Source organism: Brassica napus, chromosome C2, assembly GCF_020379485.1.
Source record: "Brassica napus cultivar Da-Ae chromosome C2, Da-Ae, whole genome shotgun sequence".
Taxonomy (NCBI): domain Eukaryota; kingdom Viridiplantae; phylum Streptophyta; class Magnoliopsida; order Brassicales; family Brassicaceae; genus Brassica; species Brassica napus.
In genome coordinates, this window is record NC_063445.1 from 49,138,142 (window position 1) to 49,164,364 (window position 26,223).

General features: G+C 42.6%; 1 protein-coding gene and 1 non-coding gene across 2 annotated transcripts; one reads left to right on the forward strand and one right to left on the reverse strand.

The window, feature by feature from the left end:
• Nucleotides 1–10,600: 10,600 nt before the first annotated feature.
• On the reverse strand, nt 10,601–10,707 carry LOC125582773. Its single transcript, XR_007320226.1, has one exon. It is a non-coding gene; the product is annotated as a small nucleolar RNA R71 (small nucleolar RNA).
• A 1,135-nt stretch (nt 10,708–11,842) lies between these two features.
• LOC106355038 lies at nt 11,843–13,115 on the forward strand. Its single transcript, XM_013795058.1, has 2 exons — nt 11,843–12,929; nt 13,078–13,115. The coding sequence occupies exons 1-2, from the start codon at nt 11,843–11,845 to the stop codon at nt 13,113–13,115; spliced, it is 1,125 nt and encodes a 374-aa protein (XP_013650512.1).
• Nucleotides 13,116–26,223: the final 13,108 nt, after the last annotated feature.

Consider the following 26,223-nt stretch of genomic DNA (forward strand, 5'->3'; position numbering starts at 1 on the left):
CGATCTCCACACTCCAGTAGCGGACGTATCCGCGGCCAACGCACAAGCCAACGCCGCGACGCTCGAGGAGTTTAAAAAGATGTTCGCCACCTATGAGAAAAGGTCGGAAGAACAGGATGAGCTCGTGAATACCTTGACCCAACAGGTTGAAACCTTAACGGCAAGGACCCAAGTAATCCGCCCCCGTGGAACCACCAAAATCCGCGAGAAAAGGCTCGACTTCGTTACCCCACTCGACCGATCAGGAGTCGCGCGGGAACGACCTTCTGGTCAAAACCCTAGCGAGAAATCTCCCATCGAAAAGGGGAACCCTGAAAGTCTTCCGCCCCCTGCAAAGGACTCGGAGGATAACGAAGCCGAACACATTGACCTGGATCCTAGCGATGTTTCCAACGACACCGACGAGGACGTCGACAGACATCCGAGAAGGACCAGAAGCCGATCTGCTCGGGAAGGCTCCCCGTTCGAAAAACCAATGACGGAAGAGGAAGAAATCGCCTATTGGAACGAACAGGAGGAGCTGGCTGAAAGACAAACCGAGCACACTCGCAGTAAACGCCGACAGGCTCAGAAATCTACTGACGAGACATCGGATATCCGCGATCTTCGCGACTACATCACCAAGACTGCGGCAGAAGTGAGGGCCGTAAAGTCTCAAATCCATCATGCTACTAGTGCTGCCCCCGAAATCGATCGACTGTTGGAAGGAGCTCGGAAGACCCCTTTTACCAATCGCATTTCAGACATGAGGGTGTCCGATCCGGGAAAAATCAAAGTACCGAAGTACGATGGTACGGCCGATCCAAAAGCGCACCTTCAGGCTTTCCACATCGCGATGGGAAGAGCTAGACTGAAGGACGGCGAAAAGGATGCCGGCTACTGCCGCCTGTTCGTTGAAAACTTGGAAGGAGCAGCACTTGAATGGTTCGCACGCCTTCGTCGTAACACCATCGGGAGTTTCCGACAGCTCGCATCGGAATTTCTCAAGCAATACTCTGTATTCATAGACAGAGAAACTTCCGATGTTGACCTCTGGAGTCTCTCCCAGAGGGAAGACGAACCCCTCCGCGAGTTTATCAGTCGGTTCAAGCTGATAATGTCAAGGGTCAGTGGGATAAGCGACAAAGTGGCCATCGACGCGCTGAGAAAGACGCTCTGGTACAAGTCGAAATTCAGAAAGTGGATAACTCTCGACAAACCACGAACGATCCAGGACGCCCTCCACAAAGCAACGGACTACATCATAGTAGAGGAGGAAACTAAAGTCTTATTGCAAAAACATAAGGCGGTAAGACCATCCTCGAAAGACGTGGACCCGAAAGGGAAAAAGAAGAACTCTCGTAACGCCAAGTACGTCCATCACGAGGGGGAAGATCTCCAGGGGGCGCATAACTATGTGATCAACTCAGATCAGGGTCGGACCACGGGCAACACATGGACTCGCAATCAAGGGTATGACGAAAACACCTTCTGCGAGTTCCACCAATCCCGAGGACATTCCACAACCAACTGCAAAGTCTTGGGAGCAAGACTGGCCGCGAAGCTACTCGCTGGAGAGCTCTCGGAAGTAACTAGCGTCAAGGATCTGATCCTCGATTCTGATCGCCCTCCAAAGACGGACAGAAATCCGTCCGCTGAAAAATCCCCTCAACAAAACCAGCCTGGGGATAAACGCGGCAGGAGGCCAGACGACAAAGGAAACGATAACAATCGCCGCAGAGTCAATATGATCATCGGAGGATCACAATACTGCGGCGACACTGTGTCGGCCATCAAGGCTTACCAACGGAAGGCGGAGTCGAGCGCAAATTGGTCTACATGGTCTCCTCCCCGAGATGGCCAAAATTGCTCGATCACCTTCACAAAGGAAGAGGCCGGCGGCATCGATCAACCTCACTGCGACCCGCTCGTCATAGATCTCGTTATACGAGACTTAGAAGTCGGAAGGGTACTCGTCGACACGGGAAGCACGGTCAACGTAATCTTCCGCGACACTCTCAAACGGATGAGCATCAAACTCGGAGAAGTAATTCCGACGCCAAAACCACTCACGGGTTTTTCAGGCGAAGTATCGATGACTCTTGGATCGATCCAATTGCCAGTCATGGCCAAGGAGATCACGAAAATCGTCGAGTTCGCGGTGGTCGATCATCCCGCTATCTACAATGTGATCATGGGAACCCCATGGCTCAACGCCATGCAGGCAGTTCCGTCAACCTTCCACCTGGGTCTCAAATTCCCAACCCCAAGCGGAGTCGCGGCCATCTAGGGGTGCCAAAAACAGTCGCGGCTATGCTTCCTCGCAGAGCACAAGTTAAGGCAAATCACGACTTCTGCAGCTGTAAACGGCAAGCGCACGAAGATAGACCAATCTTCGGCCAAAAGCACCCCGGGAAAAACGAAATAAAAAAGTCTACCAACGCAAACCGGAACATCCGGAAAATAGCGTTGACCCAGCCACGATCGACAAGGTTAAGGCGGACATCGCGACATCTACCACCGAGTAAGAACACTCGCGGCATGAAACAGAACTACGAGATGGCTTGATCCTCGAAAGGGGTACGTAGGCAGCTCGTCAAAAGACGAGTTCAGCTATACCCCTCTCTAAAAAGGGGGGGGAGTGGGTGCGTATACTCGTATACTCCAACTTAAAAAATCGCCATTATTGTAATCGAGTTTTTAAGAAACTTCAAAAACTTTTACTACAATATTCGTTGTCCTTTTTATCGGAAAACGTTTACGCTTCAGTTAATTACAAAAAATTTTTAGGACACGCCTGGAAACATTAAGACTCTTGTCTGCAGCCTCATCCGGCCCAAAAATCGTAAAAAAATCATCATCCTTCAAACGCACAAAGATACACGTATAATCCTCGAAACAACTGCGAGACGTCGCAAAGTTAAAATTCGAAGATAATACGAACAAATTGTCCGAACGCGACCACCAAAACCTTACACCCCGTTCGTCGATTGGCCCCGACGAACACGCCAGCCGTCTTAAACAAACGCAATTCGATCACTCTTTTGATCTTTAAAAACGTCCAGCACAAGGACAAAAGCGCGCTACAACAAAAATCCGAAATTTTGGTTTAGCACTTCCAGTTAATTCTGAGAAGATGCTCGATTCGTACCATACAAGTCATATAAGCCGAGAACATATCGCGGACTTTAAATCGGTGCGAATCAGGAAGAAATCGCAACAGGAAAAACGATAGCCGGCTAGTCACCGCATAAACCTTAACCGAAAGTAAACCTAGGTCTTGCCCTAAACCCAACGCTCTGGTCTCAAACATCTCAAGGCATGATATCTAAAAGATACGAGATCCTAAACCATGTCTCTCCGTTCGTATCTCAATGTTCTCGAAAATCGTAAAGATAAATAATTTTTACGAAAATCACGAACGAACCAACAGATTGAACGTCTCATCGGAATTAAATATGAGACGACAACTCATATTTACTTCAAACCTACTCAGGAAAACTCGAAAACGAAAACATTCATCATATAAATAACCGCGTAAAGCGGTAAGGGGATTCAAAGCCACCAACGGCCAATCCCGATAAACGATAAAAACGGCCAAAACAGGCCCGTACAAATCTCTCGGCCACAATCGGCCATAAACATGAAACAGAAAGACGAGCATCTCTCTTTCGATAACTATTCCACCTCTCATAATCCAAAGTCAAAGTCCCCGGAAACGAAGCACCGAACGCATCCGCGGGACGATCCACTTCCTCGCCATCATCGGGAAACCCAGTCAAAACCTCCTCGGTATCAGGGGAAACCGGGATGGAATCCCAGAACCCTTGAATCCGCTCGTCGATCGGAGGGATAAGCGCCTCAGCGTGGGCACGTTCATTCATCCCACTCTTCATCAAGCTCATTTCCTCCTCAAACGCATAGTCATCGGCTCGCGTCCTCCAAAGACTTCCGACCGAACCGCGGCACTCACGAAAGTCACCCACCAAGGTAAAGGCATTCTTGAGGTTCCCATACTCAACCTGGAATTGAGAGGCACGAGTCTTCATCACCTCGACGATTTCCCTCTTGCCTTTCCTTTCCGCTTTGCGGATGGCCCGCGCATGATCACGAGTAAGTTGCACCTCTCGCTCCAACATCTCGCCTTCCACGCAAGCGAGATCCCGCTCCGCTTTCTCCGCTTAGAAGCGGTAGACCATGGATTCTCTATGGCCCGCCTCAATGGCCGAGCCCAGCAAGCTCAGGCCCTGCAAAATCAATTGACATGATATAGATATATATACATAGGACAATCACCAAAAAATTCTCAAAAAACTAACCCCATTGATGATGCGAGATCCTTCCGCAACGACTCTCGGCCTCGCCGATTCTTTCGTAGGAGGAGGAGCATCGAAACCCGGTGGCAGATCAGCAAAGAAATCATCGAAATCCGAAATAGGGACCTCGCTCGAACCACTCCCATCGCCGTAAGCAAGGTTCGGATCCCATCCTGGAAGCATAGAGTCATCCATCGAAAATTATATGTCGCCAAGATCGACATCTTTTCCTTTCCGAAAGCTCGACTCCGGCACAACTGTTGGAGCTTCGACGGGATTCTTGTCGTCAGATTCGGAGTCGCTTCCCGTGTCCGCAGCCAAAGAAGGACCGGGTTGCACGAATCTCAGTGCCTTCCAAACCCTCTTCGGCATAAAAGAAGTCCAGAAGAAGGGACCGTTCCTGAGAAGATCCCTCACCGCAATGATGTCCTCAGGGAACGGAGCAAGAGGGTTGATGAAGGGACGATCATTCGGCAACCTCCGGAACAGTGGAATGCAACTCTCTTCGACGGACGCAGCGTCTATACGAACAAAGAAAAAGAACTTCTTCCACGAGTTGAAGTTCGAAATGAACTTCTTAACCACTGACATAAATTTCCGAGGGACCAACCTATGCTTATCCGTATCTGTGACAAGTTGAAGCCTCAAAAGCGCTTCATAATGATCGACGGAAAGGGAAAGGCCATGCTCGTAGCTTAGGATCAGAATCCCAATAAGATGATGAATGGCAAGGGGAGTCAACTGGCTTATCGCAACTTCGAAACGGTCCAACACTCGGACGAGAATTTTGGGTATTGGGAACCATAGGCGACAACGCACTACGAACGCCTCGTAGCAAGTGAAGTAACCCTCTGGGGGGGCTGTTAGCACATTCCCCACGGCGAGGAACCCGGAACTCCACAGCATCCGGGATATGATAGAACGATCGCATGATCGCAAGAAACTCGTCGGTACTCCTGCTTGCATCCCCTATCTCGACTCCATGATGGGTCAGGACCGGAAATGACTTCTCCTTGGGAGGGGTCAACGAGCCATAATGAGCAACCCACCATGCCTCGTTCTCGGCAGGATGTACCGAGTGAGGCACGAACTCCATCTTCGGAACAATGAGCTCTTCGTAAGCACTCCCGGATGAAGACCCTTTTTCGCAATCTTTTTCTTGCTCGACATCTTTAAACTTCTCCTAAGAAAATAGAGGAAAAGGGTGGAGAGAAGGAAAGAAAATTTTTTCTTAAGAAAGATCTTAGAGAAAGACAAGAAAGTGAAAAAATTATGAAACAAGTTAACTCCCCTCTTATAAGCATGAGGATTTACTGTTCAAGCTCGGACTTTCGGATATTAATTCCATCCATCATGCCTAACTTGCCGAACATGCCTAACCGCACGCTAGGATCCTACGATGCATGATCCTAACGGGCTGGGGGGCTAACTGTTGGAGATCGTATTTCCGAAAGAGATAGTAAAAAGGAAGATGTAACTTTCGTAAAATATAACCAAACACGAATTTTTAACAAAGAAGTATCCTTGAAGATTCAAACCAAACTAACCAAGCTCGACCGTTGCGTAATTACCACGCATACACGCTGTCCGGTCGCTGCGTAGCAACCAAGTCCGAGCCAAATCTCGGTCGCTACGAAGCGACCGAGCTCGAGTCAAAGCTCGGTCGCTACGTAGCGACCGAGCGCTCGTCCAGCTCAGTCGCTACGTAGCGACCGAGCGCTCGTCCAGCTCAGTCGCTACGTAGCGACCGAGCGCTCGTCCCGCTCGGTCGCTACGAAGCTCGGTCGCTACGTAGCGACCGAGCGATCGTCCCGCTCGGTCGCTCGGTCCATGTTTTCTGCTATTCAAATTCATCGATGAAACTTCGCGGATTAGAAACCGCGGAAAGTTCGTTCTTTATCAAAAAAAATTCGTAGTAAACGTGTCGAGTCGGAAGACGGCCCAAAGGGATCTAAAAACGACTCGAGGCCCATCCTACGATTTCTTAACCAAAATCCCGTAAACCGCAGCACGGTTTACGCTTGGTCCACAAGGAAGGATAAATGTCAAGTTTCCGCGGATAAATACGGAAGTTTTGAAGATAATTGGAAGATCGGGAAAATGGAATATCTCCATTTTTATGCTATGACGGCTTAAGGGCAGAAGAGTAAAAGCGTAAACCGACCTTGGAGCTAGTATATAAGGAGTCCTAGGCGAGGAGCATACAAGAGGACTTTTCAGAGCAAACTTAGCACTTAGCGACCGAGCGCTCGTCTAGCTCGGTCGCTACGTAGCGACCGAGCTAGAGCCAAAGCTCGGTCGCTACGCAGCGACCGAGCTCGAGCCGAAGCTCGGTCGCTACGTAGCGACCGGCTCGAGCCAAAGCTCGGTCGCTACGTAGCGACCGAGCGATCGTCCCGCTCGGTCGCTACGTAGCGACGACCGAGCGATCGTCCCGCTCGGTCGCTACGTAGCGACGACCGAGCGATCTTCCCGATCGGTCGCTACGTAGCGACTGAGCGCTCGTCCCGCTCGGTCGCCACGTAGCAACCGGGCTCGAGCCAAAGTTCAGTCGCTGTGTAGCGATTGAACCCTTCCGAACATCGATACGACATCAATCCATGCATTCTCGTCAAACCTTCGAATGCTATCTCCCGAAGACCGTAGCAAGCTCAGTCCATGTTTTCCGCTATTCAAATTCATCGATGAAACTACGCGGATTAGAAACTGCAGAAAGTTCGTTCTTTATCAAAAGGAATTCGTAGTAAACGTGTCGAGTCGGAAGACGGCCCAAAGGGATCTAAAACACGACTCGAGGCCCATCCTACGATTTCTTATCCAAAAGCCCGTAAACCGCAGCACGGTTTACGCTTGGTCCACAAGGAAGGATAAATGTCAAGTTTCCGCGGATAAATACGGAAGTTTTGAAGATAATTGGAAGATCGGGAAAATGGAATATCTCTATTTTTATGCTATGACGGCTTAAGGGCAGAAGAGTAAAAGCGTAAACCGACCTTGGAGCTAGTATACAAGGAGTCCTAGGCAAGGAGCATACAAGAGGACTTTTCAGAGCAAACTTAGCACTTAGAGCAATTTAGGCAATTTTCTGTTTTTGTTATTTCGAGCTGCGACTCAATTAGGTTTAGCCGTCTTAGGGTTGCTAGAACTAGGAATCTCGCCAACAGCTCTCGAGCCCAGGCTTATACCTTGTTGTAAACGCTCATACGCAGATTCGGAATAAGATCTACTTTGCTCTCTTTCTCGATTTCTTATTCTTATCGTTGTTCTTCCCATGTTCTGATTGCTTGACGTGTGGTAATTAGCAGATATCCGGGTCCTCTGGGAAATTAGGGTTTTCCTAGTTTCCTTATTTAAACGGAAATCGACAGTGCGAATTTCGGTTCCCACATAATTTCACATTTTAAAAAAATCTATCTTCTATGCTTTTTAGTAGGAGTTCAGTTATGCTTTATGCATATCCTCCACCACTCCAAAATATGGAAATTAGATTTTTGTATCCTTCACAACTAATTATCAATTGTAGCTTGTGTTCTTAGAAGCTCCTTTAATTTTCATTAAGATTTTATATATTACTAGTCTCTTGATATAATATCGACTCTTGACAGCCAAAATAAAAACAAGAAAAATCACTCAATGAATAACATAATTAGGAATGTAGGTGTTGTAACGGACGTGAGAAGGAACATATGCCAGACGTTCGTCATCAACCAGATGTCCCAACGGACCAGATGTGCTGCAAAGACGAACCTGATACTCAACTAAAGCCAAACGTTCGTCATCACCCAGATGTCTCAACGGACCAGATGTTCTGCTAAGACGAACCAAATTCTCAACTAGAGCCAGACGTTCGTCATTAGCCAGATGTCCCAACGGAGCAGATGTCCTTTTGGACCAGATGCCCAACGGGACAGATGTCCTTGAGGACCAGATGCCCCCAATGAGCCATATGCCCCAACATGCCAAATGTTCCAACAGACCAGATGCCCCCAACGGGCCAGATGCCCCAACGGGCCAGATGGCCCAACGAGCCGGATGCCCCAACAGGCCAGATGCCCCTTCAGGTCGGATGCCCCAACGGGCTAAATCATATACATGGCTAGATGAACATTCGCAGTGCACGATGTTCTGATAGGTTTACCTGAAGACATCACGAACCTTGTCAACACCTCATTCATGTAGGTCTTCTGTGACAAGAACAACTCCTTCTCCCTATCTCTGAAGATCTCCATCCCTAGAATCTTGGTTGCTGCATCCAAATCCTTCATCTCAACTTTAAAACCCAGAAGCTCCAGCTTCTCGATATCACACATCTTCTCTGCAGCTATCAACATGTCATCTACGTAGAGCACCAAATAGATGAACTTCGCATCTTTCAACTTACTCACGTAAACACACCAATTATAGCTGTCGAATTTTGATATATTGTGTTTTTGGTACATTATATGTATGTATTACTAATAGTTTTCAAGGTTTTATCGAGTCTTTTTAGTCCCTTTGAGTCATTACAGGTCTAGAGTTGCATTGGATGGGAGATGGACCAGCTAGAGGAAAAGAAGAGAAAAAGAGTGTGATTTGGAGTCTTTCGGGCAGAACAGTCAAATGGAGCTGCCTGAGTGCCTGCTCCAGCGGCAAAGATTGAAAAGGAAGTTTCCATTTATTTAGGGATTTTCCCTAGGTTTTCCTATTTTTCCCTTTTAGCCGCATGTGGCTCCTATATATATAGTCTCCTTTTATTTACTTTAAACCTACCTTAGTTTTTACGCAAGAAAGACCTGAGAGAGCTTTGCGATTTGCGATTGCTACTTGTAAGGGAGAATGCCTCATCTATCTCCTAGAGAAGATTATCCTGAACCCTCTGATTTCTATTATCTATTATATGCAGTATTATTCAGAAATCATGCTTCTCTGTTCTTGTGTTATGTCTGAGTAGTCACCGAGTTAGCTTAGGGTTCTAGGGTTAGGATTCGTGAGCTGAAGTATAAATAAGTCATCTTAAGATTGGTCATTTTAAGATTGTCTACATTCATATATGTTCTTATTGCTTGCATTGAACTGATCACCTAGTGAAGGAATTAGGGTTAATCAATCTTGCTAACCGTTGATCGATACCCTGATATGATTTGAATGAGCTTTGCATCCCTAGTCAGCGAGAGTAGATATTAAGGTGTATTGTGAACATATACGACTTGATCTCCAAAGCTTGCTATCGTGTCTTGATTCAAACGAGAGTTTAGGTGTCAAGACCGATCCGCAAAGGAATCAACACCACGACAAGGGGTTGTTTCAACCTGAGTTATTCGAGTTTAGACTTGTGTAAACTGGACTTGAATAATTGCTAGTTTTGCGTTTTCCTTACCTAAAGAAGAAACCCTAGACTAGCGCCTTTAATCAATTCGAAAACAACCTCACCTTGTTAATTGTTCTTTACGTTACCTTACTATTTTACAACCCCACCTTGTTTTAGCTTAATTTTGATCCTATAAAGATAAAGCGTAAACTGGTTCTCTGGAATTGAATCTAAAGATATTGCAACTACACTGTTAACTTGACAGTAAACAAAGATCCAATTTTAGTGTATCAAGTTTTGGCGCCGTTGCCGGTGACCAGCTTTTTACCTTCATTTTTCGGTTATTTATTTATTCTAAAACGTCTAACTTGTTTAATCCTTTTTGCAGCTAATAACCCAAGTGCATGACCAGTAGACATACTTGGAGCAATACACAAGGGGAATTACTGTCGCTTACAAATCAAGAACTTGCAAGTTTAGAAAGAACAAACCGTCAACAGAGACCGAATACCACCACAATGGACAATTTCGACACTCCTGAACAAATCGCTGCTTCTATGCAACAGATGCAACAGCAGATGCAACAGATGCAGCAGACTATTGCAGCACAGTAGCTGGCTGCTCAGCAAGCTGCACAACATCAACCACTTGCCCCAATCGGTGAGAGGAATTTACCGCGTAACATCCCTGCTACGCGCTCTGCTATTGCTCCACCGCCATGTAAAAGGGCAGATTTTGAGATCAAACCCGGCATGATAAATCTAGTGCAGAGAAAGATGTTCCATGGACTGTCAGCTGAGATACCAATGGAACACATCGAAGCTTTCGAGGAGATTTGCAGTTTCACTCGTGCAAACGGCGTCCCACCCGACTTCATCAAATGCATGATGTTTCCATTCTCTCAAGCGGACAAGGCTTCACGATATAGCTTAAGTCATTACCTACAGGTTCCCTAACTACTTAGGAGCAAGTTAGAGCAGATTTCTTGGGTCACTTCTACACGAAAGCAAAAATGGCTGCCCTAAGGAACAAGATCTCTTCGTTCAAGCAGCTCGCTAACGAACCGTTTAATGAAGCGTGGGAACGGTTTAATGATACCCTCAGAGAGTGTCCTCATCACGGATTTGACGATGACCATGTCCCAGGAATCTTCTATGATAGTGTGGATTGGGAGTTCCGCAATGCTCTAAACGCAGCGAGCAATGGAGACTTCATGACTCAAACCACTGAAGGAGCTCACGCGCTAATAGAGAACATGGCAGCTAGCTCATCCAACAAAAACGAGGAGACTGACCGCTCCAAGAAGGTGAACAGCATGGACACTAGGAAGATCGATGACCTCGCCGCAAAGGTTGATCTACTGCTCAGGAACAATCAGAATCAGATCTATGTCATGGAAGAAGCCAATCTAGAACCAGGTACTACTGATGTTACAGCAGAGATCGAGACATCAAAAGAAAATCAGCAAGAGGTCAGTTACGTTAACGGTCAGGGTTGGTAGTTCAAGAACTACCATCCAAACCCTAATGTGAGAAACAACCCGTATCTGTTCTCATACAAGACCAATCCAGACAACCCAACTGACAAATATCAGGGAAATCAGTTCCAAAACACTGGATATCAGATGCCATACCTTCATAATCAAAATCATAATCAGAATGGGAAGATGTTCATCCTCAGCCAAGCTCAGAATCAATTTCAGAACAGGCAGAACAATCCGCATGCTGCTCCTGCAACTGCGAGCGGTCCGCCAGATAAGCTGAAGGGAATGATGCAACAACTTCTGCAGCGTCAGCATACTCAAGGAAAATCACTGAACCAGGTTACAACCGAGATCAATACTCGGATGGACAACATGTTCACAGAATTAAATTCCAAATATGATGCTGTAGCAAGCCACATAAGACAGATGGATGTTCAGATTGCTCAAACTACTGAAACAATAAAAAGGCAACAGAGAACACTTCCAGGGAAAACAGATAAGAATCCTAAGGACTGTAACGCAGTTGAGCTGAGAAGTGGAAGACATCTCTCAGAACCTGTCTCCAAAAAGCTCACTGCTCAAGAGAAGGGAAAACATAAAGAGGGATAACAACCTCCACTTGAGGATGTCCTCGACGACGATCAAGACGCAGAACAACCAACTGTCATAGAACCAATAGATCTTACGACGCAGGACCAACCTGTTCCTGCTGGCGTCTACACTCCAAAAGTTCCCTACCCGGTCCCTGCTAAGAGATCACGATAGGATTGCGAAGAGATGAAGTGCAAGAAGATGCTAGAGGAGTTGAATGTCAAGATATCTCTCATGGACGCAATTCAGATGATTCCTTCAATGCGCAGTCTAGTGAAGGGGCTGATCTCTGAGAAAATCTCTGCAGACAGCGATATCATGATGGTCTCAAAAGAATGCAGCACAGTCCTTCAAAACAGAACAGTCAGGAAATTGGAAAATCCTGGAAAATTTTTCCTCTCGGTTCATATTGGAAAAACATTGTTCGCATGTTCTTTATGTGATCTAGGTTCCAGTGTGAATCTCATGCCCTACTCAGTTGCAAAACGCATGGGACTAACCAATTTCAAGCCAACCAGGATCTCACTGGTGTTCGCATACAGATCAGTCAAGTTACCAATAGGTGTTCTCGAAGACCTGCAAGTTCAAATTGGCAACACCACTGTTCTGGCGGATTTCGTGGTTCTGGAGCTAGAAGATGAACCGAAAGACCCTCTCATTCTAGGTCGACCCTTCGTATGCACAGCTGGTGCAATCATTAATGTGCGCAATGGGAGAATCGATCTCCAACTAGGAGATATTGTCATGAAGTTTGAGATGGACGAGCTGCTCAAACGACCTATGCTAGATGGTCAGAACTTCACGATTGACGACGAGAACGCCGCCTTGACCCCTCAACAAGGGATGATCGAAGAAATACTAGTGGATGATCCTTTGGAAGTAGCTCTGACACGAGCAGAGTCTGAGCAAAACACGAGCAACATTGATGCTGATGGGTACGAGAAGATGCTTGATTCGGGTAAAAGCATTGAGAAGATGGTCACTTTCCTAAGTCTGGGGGAGACGAGCAATCAGCCTCCACCAAAAGGAGCAACTGTTCCTAAACAAGGTAACAAACCGGCCAGACTGCTCGATGATTCCTGGAGCGAACTCAAGGCTCCAATGATCGAATTAAAGTCCCTCCCAGCGGGGATCAGGTATGCGTTTCTTGGACCTAATTCCACATATCCTGTCATTATGAACTCTGAACTCAATAATGTGGAAACTGCTAAACTCTTGTGTGAATTGAGAAAATACCGTAAGGCAATAGGGTATTCATTAGAAGATATTCCTGGTATTTCACCTGATTTATGCATGCATAGAATACATCTAGAAGATGAATCAATGAATTATGTAGAACATCAGAGGCGGTTAAACCCAAATCTAAAAGATGTTGTTAAGAAAGAGATAATGAAACTTCTAGAAGCTGGTGTAATCTATAGGATTTTTGATAGCAAGTGGGTTAGTCATGTTCATGTAGTTCATAAGAATGGGGGGATTACTGTGATTGCTAATGAAAATAATGAATTGATATCTACAAGGACAGTAACCGTTGTTGCTTTATCTTGGACAGTTTGACTTCTAATGTCCCTTCTCTTTGCAATAGTTGCAAATATCAGATGCCTTATAACCTCTTGGAAACGACTTCCTATCTTTCAAAGTCCTTCTGTTTCCATGTCCCTTCACGCCACTGACAAACAATCCTAAAGCTTGATTGTTTGTCTCTGAGCTGGATGCCTTATGGCGCAATTCCCGACTATGAAGCGCCGACCTAACTTCTTCCAGTTTCACTGTATCTTTGCCAACAATGAACGATTGGACGAAGTTCTCGATGTAGTTCAGCAGAGATACCAACAGGATTAGTGCCGCGTCTTCATCCTCCACCTTAACATCGATGTTACGCAGCTCCAGTAATATCAAATTTAACTTGTCAAGGTGATCGCGAAGCTCAATACCTTCTTGCATACGCAAGGCGAAGAGGCATTGCTTCATAAGTAGCTTGTTTGTTAGAGATTTTGTCATGTACAAAAGTCTCCAACTTCTGCCACAAACTAGCAGAGGTTTTCTCATCTGAAACTTCGATGATAACCTCGTCTGCTAGACACAACAAAATTGTTGAGAATGCTTTCTCTTCCAGAGCCTCCAAAACAGCTGCTTCAGATTTCTTCCCTGGCGATGGTCCTCAGATGCCTTGTTGCTTCAGCAACGCCTGCATCTTAATCTGCCAAAGACTGAAGTTGTTTCTCCCATCAAACTTGTCGATCTTCGCGTTTATTCCAGACATCTTCTCACCAGATCACCAACCTGGCTCTGGTACCAGTTTGTTGTGACGGACGTGAGAAGGAACAGATGCGGAAACAGATCAATAAAGCGATACAACTACGACACATATATTTAGCGTGATTCACCCCTAGGGCTACGTCCACGGGCAAAGAGAGATCTTATTATTGGAGGCGATATTGAGCTTACAAAGTGCAAGTTTAGGGTTACATCGAATGCAAGATATATATAGTAACATCTCGCATCTAAAACCCTAGACAATATGGACTCATGAGCCTAAGCCCACGATCAGATGTAACATCCATAATAACTTGATGCAACCGAGTCGGTATGATGTACATGATGTAACATCCTTCCTCTAGATGTAACATCCAGATTCAAGGCATATCAAAAGTAGGATTAATCGTGTAATTTATTGTTGGCTCCCATAACAGATGCTATGAAGATTTTTAAAGACCAAATAATTGGATTTCTTTGCTTTATGTTTATATAAGCTTATAATTAAAAATAACATATATATATATATATATATATATATCTAATTAACTTTTTTATCTTTTTTGTCAAATATATATTTTTCCATTCATAGCTTAAAAGATTACATGGTTAAATGCTACATCTGAGATGTGATGTGCAGTCTTTTTAGGAAAATCAAGAGCAAAGTAATATAAAGATAAAGACACAAACTTAGATAAGTTTGATGAGATGTCGAAATTGGTTTCAGAGGTGCCACCCGCGAGTAACCTCATGAAGAAGTTACTGCATCCTATGAATCTTTTAGACGTAAAAATAGTCACCGTATGTCGTGTTGTTGAATGCTCCAAGACGTCAGATCTCATTGGAATGAGTTTCGTTGTTAGGAAAGCAACAATATTCATTGGCTTTGGAGCCAAAAGAAGAGTACCTCTCTGAAGAAGAGTTTTGGTGGAAAGATTCACTCCTACAAAGAGAAGGAAAGAATAAAATGATTTGTCATGGCCCCAGCATGAAGAGTTTTGATTAGCCTTTTGTATTAAGACTACGGAACTGCAAACTTCAAGCAATGATTGACTCCGAGCTAAACTTCGAATGAGACGAACATGAACATTTGTACTTGTCGGAGATACTGGTTGATGTCGAAATTAATTTGGTTGAAATTGGGGGATAAACACATACTGCATTAACAATATAAGACCATCCAACTATGCCCAGTACAAAATCTTCACTTGATGGGATTTCCATCTTTAAGTCTATAATGTAGTTATGCAGATGAGAGCACAAGAACAGTGAAAATAACATATTTAAGACCTGCTGGACGTGGATAATGGTGGCAAGACAAGAACAATTGACTCTTCATCTATCGATGTATCTCGAGAAAACGATTATTTCATACCTAACATATCGGAATATGTTCAATTCATACCCGACTTATATGACCATGCAAAAACATACATGAATTTTTAAAAATTTCAAATAACATACCTGATGTTTAATTTTTTGGCAAGATCATACACCAGTCGCCACATCAGTTGCCATGTCATGTACTTTTGCTGACGTGGATGCTAAAGTCAGCTAATTTTGCTGACGAGAATGACATGTGTACAATTTTTTTTCGAAAAACTAAATTTTTGTTTTATAAAATAAATTTTTAGAAAATGTAAACTTTTATAAATTTCTATTGTTTAGTTAAATTAACAAAAATTAATTAGTTAATTAAGTTTTAGTTTTATATAAGAGATATATTCATAAATGTTTCGATCATATCACAATGTCGTCCTTATAAGAGTTATATATGTAATGATTCAAATTCAATGCTAGTGTTGCAGTCTTGTTACGCTTTATTAATCATGGATATGGTATTTACATTTAAAGAATTAAAATTAACCCGACCATATTAATCGTTACAACACATATCCATGATTTATCAAGAATAACATGACTGAAACACTAGTATTGAATTTAAATCATTGCAACATATATAACTCTTATAAGAGCGGTTTGTGATAGGATCCAAACTTTTACGAATATCTCTTATATAAATTAAAATTTAATTAATTAATTAATTTTTGTTAATTTTCTAAATAACAAAACTTTATAAATTTTACTTTTTCTAAAAATTTATTTTTGTAAAATGAATATTTAGTTTTTCAAAAAAAATAAATTGTATAGATAGCATTTTTGTAAAAAAATTAGTTGATCTAGCATCCACGTCAGTAAAAGTAGATGATATGACAGCTGATGTGGTAACTGACGTATGATTTTGTCAAAAAATTAAACATCATGTATGTTATTTAAAATTTCTAAAAGTTCAGTTTTGAAACGATCATATAAATCGGGTATGAATTGAACATATCGCATTATATTGGGTATGAAATGGCCGTTTGCCGATGTATCTCCCATCATCCCACCTTTGACATAATAGTATTTTATTTTTTAAAAAAGTGAATGTAGGAATAAAAATGGGTGCTTGAAAAGCCCAAGTAACACAGGCAAAGCCCAAAAGAAAACAATAGGTATTTCTTTGAAAATGAGTGGACAAATTCGAAGAGCCGAAGTAACACAGGGAAAGCCCAAAAGAAGACAGGAGGAGGAGTTGTAAAAGAGGCGTCCCGATGAGATGTCTTTGTCTAAGCGCCGCCGCCGCATCGATGCTCACAAACAAAACGAGAGAGAGAGAGAGAGATGGATGATTCCTGAGGATTAGAAAAGGCTTGTTCATTGCCTGAGTCTGAGGTAATATGTATGTATGTATATTTGTATTATTATTATTATTAGATTTGATGTTTCGATTCTGTTTAAATTCAAAAAAGGAAATCTTACTTAAACGGAGAGGAAATTTTCTCTTTTTTTTTTTTGTGTTTCCAGATTCCTTAGCTGCCTGTATCTATATATATATATATATATATATATATATATATATATATATCAGATCTGTTGATCAAATTCAATAAAATTTAGAGACGACGAGGACGAGAAGGATGTTTCCGTTCAAAACAAAAACACTGAAAAGGCATCGCGAAGAGTTGCAATTGCTTCCGGACGATGTTGTAGAGCTGATACTCGAGAGGCTTCCTGTGAAATCTCGGCTGAGATTCAGGACCGTGTCCAAAAAGCTGAAATCTGCAATCGATTGCCGACGTTTCCAGGAAAGACAACAATTGATCCAGATGTCTCGAAGCGGTCCACATGTCCTTTTCGTGTCCCTTAACTGTTATGATGATGATGGTCGTCTCAGCAAGAGAGAAAGGATCGAAGCTTTGTGTTTGGATCAACAACATCAACTGCTTATACGTTCAGGGTGCCTATTGCAATTCTGGACAAGCACAAGTTACTACTCCAAGGTCGTGATTATCCTGATCGTAAAAATGAAGCAATAAGAAACAAGATGGTGGGTTAAGGTCTCAAGGCAATGGAGATACCACTACAAGGGACAAACATGCATGGTTGGTTAAGGTCTCAAGACAATGGAGATGCCACTACAAGGGACAAGCATGCGTGGTGGGTTAGGTCTCAAAACAATGGATTATTAGTTTATCATATCTCATCTACCATTTACCATACTTGTAACCACTATATATATGAGATGTTCTCATAAGCAAATCAATCAAGTGAATAAGATTATCCTTCTTTACTCTCTCTCTCTTTCTCTCTCTCTTGTTCTTCACTATGTTCTTTAATTTCTAACATGGTATCAGAGCATCAAAGCTCTTGAACACCAAACTGCTTCCGCAAATCTATTCTATTCACCTTACTCTTTCACTTGTTTGGTTTACTTTCTTCAGAATCTCTTTCATTTTCTTTTACCCAGTAGCAAGCAAAGATGGAGCAACACCAGCTAGTGAGGATTCCAGTCACCCTGAAGGGTCCTAACTACATTACTTGGTCGAGATTGACCAGGACAGCTCTTGGAGGAAGAGGTCTATGGGAGCACATCACCACAAGTGAGGCCCCAAGACAAATCACCCAAGGAGAAGATGGCAAGGAGGTTGTATTGGTAGATGAAGGCAAATGGGGTCAGGAGGATCTCATGGTGCTGTCTATCTTGCAAGGCTCACTTGATACTCCTATCATGGAGTCTTACTCACACTGTGAGACTGCAAAGAAGCTATGGGATACCTTATACAAGGTATATGGCAACACTTCAAACCTCACCAGAATATTTGAGGTTAAGAGGGCAATCAACAACTTGCACCAAGAGGAGATGGACTTCACCAAACACCTTGGAAAGTACAGCCAGTTGTGGTCTGAACTTGAGATGTTGAGACCAAGTACCACTGATCCTAGTATACTAGAAGAGAGGCGTGAGCAAGACAAGGTCTTTGGATTGCTTCTCACACTCAACCCAAGCTTCAATGATGTACTTAAACACATATTGAGAGCTAAAGAGCTTCCAAGCTATGATGATGTGTGTGCTCAACTTTGGAAGGAGCTAGGCTCAGATGGTCTCTTTGGTGGAAAAGAGGAGCTGTCTATGGCAAACAAAGCTGAGAAGATGGAGAGTGCTTCAGGCAACAAAGCACACTTCAAATCAAGAAGAGGAGGAGACAAGTCTGTGACTTGTGAGCACTGCAAGAATCTAGGCCACTCCAAAACCAATTGTTGGATCCTCCATCCTCACCTCAGACCTGCTTCAACCAACAGATACAACCAGGCCAAAGCACATGAAGCAAGAGCTCATGAAACCACAATATCAGGCTCCATGCACATAGGAGAAGATGGAAGAGCTATGATCTCAACCACCCACACTGGTGGATCCACATCCCATGCCATGTCTCAGCCATCCCCTGATGATGCCTTCATCCGCAAGTCAGACATTGAAGCGCTTATCAAGGCTATCAATGCAAACTCTGGTAACATCAGTGTCAATGCTTTAAATTCTATTCACAGTGCTTCACATACTACTAGACCTTTGATCATTGATTCTGGAGCTTCTCATCATATGATTAGGGATGCTAGACTGATTAGTGATGTTAAACCTGCTCTAGGGAGTGTAGTGATTGCTAATGGTGATAGAATTCCAATTGAAGGAGTAGGAAACTTGAAACTGTTTGATAAGGAGTCTCAAGCTTTTTATATGCCTACTTTCACATCCAACTTATTATCTGTCAAGAGAGCAACCAATGATTTAAATTGTAATGTTATTTTCAGTCCTAATGATGTGTGCTTTCAGGATATTAAGACCAGGAAGATGCTGGGAAAGGGTGTGAGCAAGGGAGAGCTTTACTTGCTTGAAAACACCAAGCTTTCAGATTTATCTTGTGCTTTCAATTCTGCTTCTGTGTTAGCTAGTGATGTTTTATGGCATGCTAGATTAGGTCATCCTCATTCTCGTGCATTAGGATTGATGTTACCTAATCTATCTTTAAAGAATGGAAGTTGTGAGGCTTGTATTCTTGGTAAACATCAGAGATCTGTTTTCCTTAATTCTAAGACTATTTATGAAAATTGCTTTGATCTTGTGCACTCTGATGTTTGGACAGCACCTTGTGTGTCTAGGGAGAACCATAAATATTTTGTTACATTCATAGATGAAAAATCAAAATATACATGGATCACCTTGATTCAAACTAAAGATAGAGTTTTAGAAGCTTTTATTAACTTCCAAAACTATGTATCTAACCATTTCAATTCCAAGATCAAAATTTTTAGGTCTGATAATGGCGGGGAATACACAAGCACTGCTTTCAAACATCACTTAGCAAAACATGGCATAATCCATCAAACAAGTTGCCCATACACACCACAACAGAATGGAGTTGCTGAAAGGAAGAATCGCCACCTTATGGAGGTTGCAAGGAGCATGATGTTCCATACCAATGTTCCAAAGAGGTTCTGGGGAGATGCTGTGGTCTCAGCATGTTATTTGATCAACAGGATCCCCACCAAAGTCCTCCAAGATATCTCTCCTTTTCAGGTATTAAACAAAATAAAACCTCAAATTGATCACTTGCGTGTTTTTGGGTGTGTGTGCTATGTCTTGATACCAGGGGAACAGAGAAACAAGCTTGAAGCCAAGAGTGCCAAAGGCATGTTCATAGGATATACTCATGCGCAGAAGGGGTACAAGTGCTACATACCTGAATCAAGAAGAGTTATGGTCTCAAGGGATGTTAAGTTTGTGGAATCAAAGGGATACTATGATGAGAAGAATTGGGACAGTCTTCAGGATCTCCCACAAGGATCTTCAGATAGGGCAAACAACTTGAGAATCATTCTGGAAAACCTAGGCATCAGCCAGCCTCAAACAAGTGGCATACCGAGCACTTCACCTATACCTCCAGTTGTGGATGAAGCTGCATCAGTTGAAGAAGCAGTCCATCCTGATCATGAGGGGGGAAATCAACCTAATTTGCAAATCCATGAAGAAGCTATCATCCATCAGGAAGCTATCCATGAAGAAGCTATCCATGACGAAGCCATCCACGAGAAATCTATCCAAGAAGAAGTTGTTAATGATCAAGATGGAATGCAACAAGAAGTTCAACCATTAAGGAGGAGTACAAGGGTGAAGAAACCATCTCAGTGGATGGACACCAAAGTATACTTCAACAACAATGCAGTAGCTCATCCTATCCAAGCAACATGTTCTTTTGCGAGACTATCTGAAGAGCATGTAGTCTTCATCAGCAACCTGGATCAAGAGTATGTACCAAAGACTTATGAAGAAGCCATGAAGCATGAAGAATGGAGAGATTCAGTTGGGGATGAAGTTGGTGCCATGATCAAGAATGATACTTGGTATGAAACTGAGCTCCCCAAAGGAAAGAAAGCTGTTACAAGCCGTCTACTCTTCACCATCAAGTACCTTGCCAATGGGAAACCAGAAAGAAAGAAAACAAGGCTAGTTGCAAGAGGATACACCCAAGTCTATGGAGAAGACTATCTCGATACATTTGCACCAGTAGCTAAACTCCACACCATAAGGATTCTACTCTCATTGGCAGTGAACTTGGAATGGGATTTATGGCAGATGGATGTCAAGAATGCTTTTCTTCAAGGAGAGCTGGAGGATGAGGTTTACATGAGGCCACCTCCGGGTATGGAAGACATGGTCAAGCCAGGGAATGTCCTAAGGTTGAAGAAAGCAATCTATGGATTAAAACAGTCACCAAGGGCTTGGTACCACAAACTGAGTACAACTCTCAATGGAAGAGGGTTTGTAAAATCAGAAGCTGATCATACACTCTTCACACTCACAAGCAAGCAAGGAATTGTGGTGATTCTTATTTATGTAGATGATATTATCATCACAGGAAGTGACAAGGAAGGTATTATCTCAACCAAAGTATTTCTTAAGTCTACTTTTGATATTAAAGATTTGGGTGAGCTAAAGTACTTTCTAGGGATAGAAATATGCCGCTCTAAAGAGGGGCTTTTCTTATCTCAAAGGAAGTACACACTTGATCTTTTGAATGAGGCAGGAAAGCTTGGAGCGAGAGTAGCCAAGACTCCACTAGAAGATGGGTATAAGGTGTTGCGTGAGGGGGAGATTGAAGATAAGCCTTATGCTGACGTTAAACACTATAGAAGAATGGTAGGAAAGCTGATATACCTCACCATCACCAGGCCTGATGTATGCTTTGCAGTTAACCAAGTAAGCCAGAATATGCAAGCTCCCAAGATACACCATTGGAACATGGTTGAAAGGATCCTAAGATACCTAAGAGAGGCGCCAGGGCAAGGGGTGTGGATGGGATGCAACAAAAATACAGAGATAGTTGGGTATTGTGATGCTGATTGGGCAAGAGACAGAGTGGATAAGAGATCCACTACCGGTTATTGTACATTCATTGGAGGCAATCTTGTCACTTGGAAGAGCAAGAAACAGAAGATAGTGTCATGCTCAAGTGCTGAAGCTGAATATAGGGCAATGAGGAAGCTCACTAGTGAGTTGATTTGGATCAGAAACCTACTTCAAGACTTTGGTATAGAGACATCAACTCCAATCACCATGCATTGTGATAATCAAGCGGCAATACACATAGCCTCCAACAATGTGTTCCATGAGAGGACTAAACACATTGAGGTGGATTGTCATAAAGTTAGGCAAGCAGTGGAACAAAGGATCATCTTACCCTGCTATACAAGAAGTGAGGATCAACTAGCTGATATCTTCACCAAGGCTGCAAGCACCAAGGTTTGCGAGTTCATACATTCCAAGTTAGGACTCGTAGATTTTTCATCACACTGATCCTCTTAGTCATGAAGTGTTCTACTCTTTTACCTTGGCTTGGTTTTTATCCCATGAGGTTTTTCCAAGCTAAAGGTTTTAATGAGGGAATGCTTCATGGTTTCCAAGCTTGACCAGTTCCTATGGTCAAGCTTGAGGGAGAGTGTAAAAATGAAGCAATAAGAAACAAGATGGTGGGTTAAGGTCTCAAGACAATGGAGATACCACTACAAGGGACAAACATGCATGGTTGGTTAAGGTCTCAAGACAATGGAGATGCCACTACAAGGGACAAGCATGCATGGTGGGTTAAGGTCTCAAAACAATGGATTATTAGTTTATCTTATCTCATCTACCATTTACCATACTTGTAACCACTATATATATGAGATGTTCTCATAAGCAAATCAATCAAGTGAATAAGATTATCCTTCTTTACTCTCTCTCTCTTTCTCTCTCTCTTGTTCTTCACTATGTTCTTTAATTTCTAACACTGATGCCATCGTCACACTTGATCTTCGTACCAACTCCTATGATTTACTTTTCAAACCTACCTATTCCATTGTTTCTTTTTATTATTTCGAATCTTTGTTTTCCGCTTAATTTTATTTGATAGTCTTGTTTTTCCTTTTTTTTTTTTTTTTTTTTTTGTAATTTTCACATTTTTTTTTAACACTAAAATCAAAACATAACATTCATTGTTTGGTTCCATCATAGGAGAACGAAAGAAAAACGGAGCACAAGGCTCAGATAAAGCATAAAAGATAAAATTTGAAATAAAATGCTGGTAAGCACCATAGTGGAACACCATAACCCAAAAGGAGACGAATCAATGCTCTTATTGGAAACGTGGTGCCAAAGGAAAGCTGTGGTATCAACCTCTAGCTTCACGAGATAACAAAGAGTGGAGCCAGGCTGGACCTTGCGAAGCTATGTATGATTGGTACCGGTGGCCCGTTGTAACCGACCCTGCAATCATGTTCGCTGCTACATTACGTTCATCAGCTGCATGATCAAGACTCCAGTAGTTCCTTTATGCCTTTATGCATATTTTTAGTAGTTCCTTTATGCCTTTATGCCTTTATGCATATCCTCCATCATTCTAGTATCCAAAAATCTGGAAATTAGTTATTGTATCCTTCACGGCTAATATTTTTTTTGAGAAAGAGCTTTCTATTAAAAATTCAAAAGTTTGATACAAATGATTCACACTTGTGACCAAAGAGATTTAGATTGCAAAGTAGTAAGAGAATCAGAAGACACTGATTGCAAAGGAAATAACATTGCAGAATAGTTGAAGAATGTTGATGAAGGCAATGATGATGATTCTAATGTTTAGGACCACGACCATGTCCCCGTTTACCTCTTCCTCCCACCAATGTCCATTCAAACTTTGTACCTTTAAGAGATGGTTTAATGAGTCTACCTCCCCGAGTTCTATGGATCAAGTCGTCATCTGAAGTAAAAGAAGCACTGGCTGTACCAGGTCCTGTTACAAAAATTGGTGGAGAGGAAGCAAATACTTTATCCAGAGGTAAGTTTACAGCATGGGAGGAGGCGACAGAGACAATGTCGTTGGCAGAGGCAATCTCAGCCGCTTCCTTAGACGAGTCAATCTCATTTGTCGGATCCGACACTTCTAAACCCGCAGTAACATCCAATTTGTTTCTATCACATCTTGGATCAGTTGTGTTTACCGAAGACAACACTAAGCACATGTTGTTATCTTCATCAATAAGAGTAGCAGACTCAGTACCTTGCTTAGGAGTGGTTGGAGATTTATTTAAGTCTTGTTCATCACCAGAAGGAGGGAAAGTAGCAGTCTCAGTTGATGTCTCAGTGTTTGTAAGAGCAGTAACTGAATGAAGGTCAAGTTGAGCAGATGTGATGTCCGCCAGTTGGTTGGTATCGGCCTCAGATGTAACCTTAGGTGGACTTTGCTCTATTGCCAATGAAGGTGGAAGTGCAAGGTAGGTAGTAGTAGCAGTGGAGAAAGTAGGAATAAGAACCATTGATGCAGTATTTTGAAGCAAAGCTGAATGAGTAGAAGCGGCATCAACCTCTTTACTTGTAGCTAAGACTTCTGAGACAATAACTTGGGTGTTCTTTGGAGCATTAGTTGCAACCTTTGTTGATTTCACTCCTAAGAAATGATTAGCTTTATGTCCCAATTGTCCACAAGTTGTGCAGCTAGAGGGAAGCCAAGAGTAAACGATGTCAACCAAACTTATGGTTCCTTCTTTGTCCTGTAAAGCCACACGCTTAGGGAACAGCCTGTCTAGCTTTACCTCGACTAAGATTTTTGCTTCTCCAATAGATGTTGGATCTAACCAAGGCGTGCTAGTCAACATTGGTTCCCCGATGCCTGAAGCAATCCAACCAAAGCCCTCCGTGGAATATGGCTGGAAAGGGATGTTCTTAAGGGTCAACCAGATTAGAATTGTCTTGATTTCGGGGAGAGAGATTGTTTCTGAAGGGTTCCAAGCAGAAACAAACATTAAGCAGTCGTCCAGATACCAGATTCCGCGCGAAATAACCCAATTCCTAGTCGACTCGTCGGGTATGTGGAACAGATAAGAAGATTCACCAAGCTGTTTAGTAAAAATCTTACACTTTTTACCCCAAATTCGGGTAGTCATTCCATGGATTAATCCTCCAGGCGGTGATGAACAGTTCTTGAACTGACCAACAATGAATTCACGTTGATGATCTAATCCTTTCAGAAGAACAGATGGCGGAATGCATACCATTGGAGTGCTGTCTTCCAAGTAGGTGGGGATAGTGACCCTGTGGAGATTGCATTTTGATCGCATCTTCGCTGCCCATGGATACTCGCTTGAGATAGCATGGAGATCATCTCCTACTGTAGAGGATGGTGACGACGAATCTTCCAAGTTTGCAGCCTGAGAGGAAGAGATGCGAGCCCTTTGCTTACGAGAGATGTTGTTTACTGGCAGAGCCTTTCACAACTAATATTACCATTGTGACATGTGTTCCGTGTTCGTTCACTCAATTCTGTCACAACTTTTATTTTCATAATGATGTTGTAAATTACTAGTCTCTTAGATTTCATCAGAATCTAAATTCCCAAAGCACACGTTAACAAAATATCTCATTTTCATCCATAAGAAGAAAATCGTCAGACATTTTCTAAACAGAAAAAAAAATAACCACTCATATTGCAACATATATTTTCTAAACACAAATTATTATTTTCAAACTTTTTTTCCGCTAATTTTTTTATTGTCTTGTTTTCCTTTTATTACTCCTCTATAATTTCATACTTTTTTATATTTTATGCTTTAGTTAGTTCAATATGATTTATGCATATCTACCATCATTCCAATGTGCTCATGTCCAAAACCTGGAGCTTTTAGGTGAGTTACCTTTTGTATCCTCCACAACTAAAAATGAATCACCTTTAGGAAGCTCGTTCCTTTAGTAGGCCTACCTCATAAGTTACCTGGAGCTTTTAGGTGAGTTACCTTTTGTATCCTTCACAAACCCATATGACTCCATTCCAAGACACATGGTTCAATCTTTTTCAGCAGCAAACAAACATAAACCTATGAAGCATCCAGCTTTTTCTAGGGAAGAGAGAAAACAAAACTCACGATGTTGTTGAGATAATAATTGTATGTAGACAAAGCCTCTTTCACTGAGGATTCAATACTCATCGTCCTAGCTTTCTTAAGCAATTGTTCAGCCCCAGTCTCTGCTACTACACAAGTTTCCAACGCCCTCGGTTATACTCCTATAAAATTGCGTCTCAAACCATATAATGCTTACGAGCGATGTGTAATATGTTTTATAACCTTAATGAGGCAAAGCAAACATTAGGTGCTGCGATGTAGTCACTATCACGTTTGCCGTCTCAAGTTCGATCATGGGCAGCACCATCATTTTTCAATAGCTATTGTTTTTGTATCATCAGTTACTTAAGAGTAGGCGTTTAGATACCCATTCAAGTTCGGTTCAGGTCTATTCAGGTTTAACGATTTTAGCTCTATTCTGATATTTATAAATTTCGGTTCGGGTTCAGATAATCCATTAAAACTATTTTTAAAAAATTAATAATTTATACACTTTAAATTTTTCAAAATCTAAAAATAAAATAAAATATTACATATAAAATTTATTAATGTATGCCAAAATACTT

Excerpts from the sequence above, each read along its gene's own strand:
- LOC106355038 (XM_013795058.1), top strand. The coding sequence starts at position 11,843 with ATGAAGTGCAAGAAGATGCTAGAGGAGTTGAATGTCAAGATATCTCTC. Across the intron at positions 12,930-13,077 it reads TTCATTAGAAGATATTCCTG|GATTTTTGATAGCAAGTGGG; the intron begins GTATTTCACCTG and ends TGTAATCTATAG.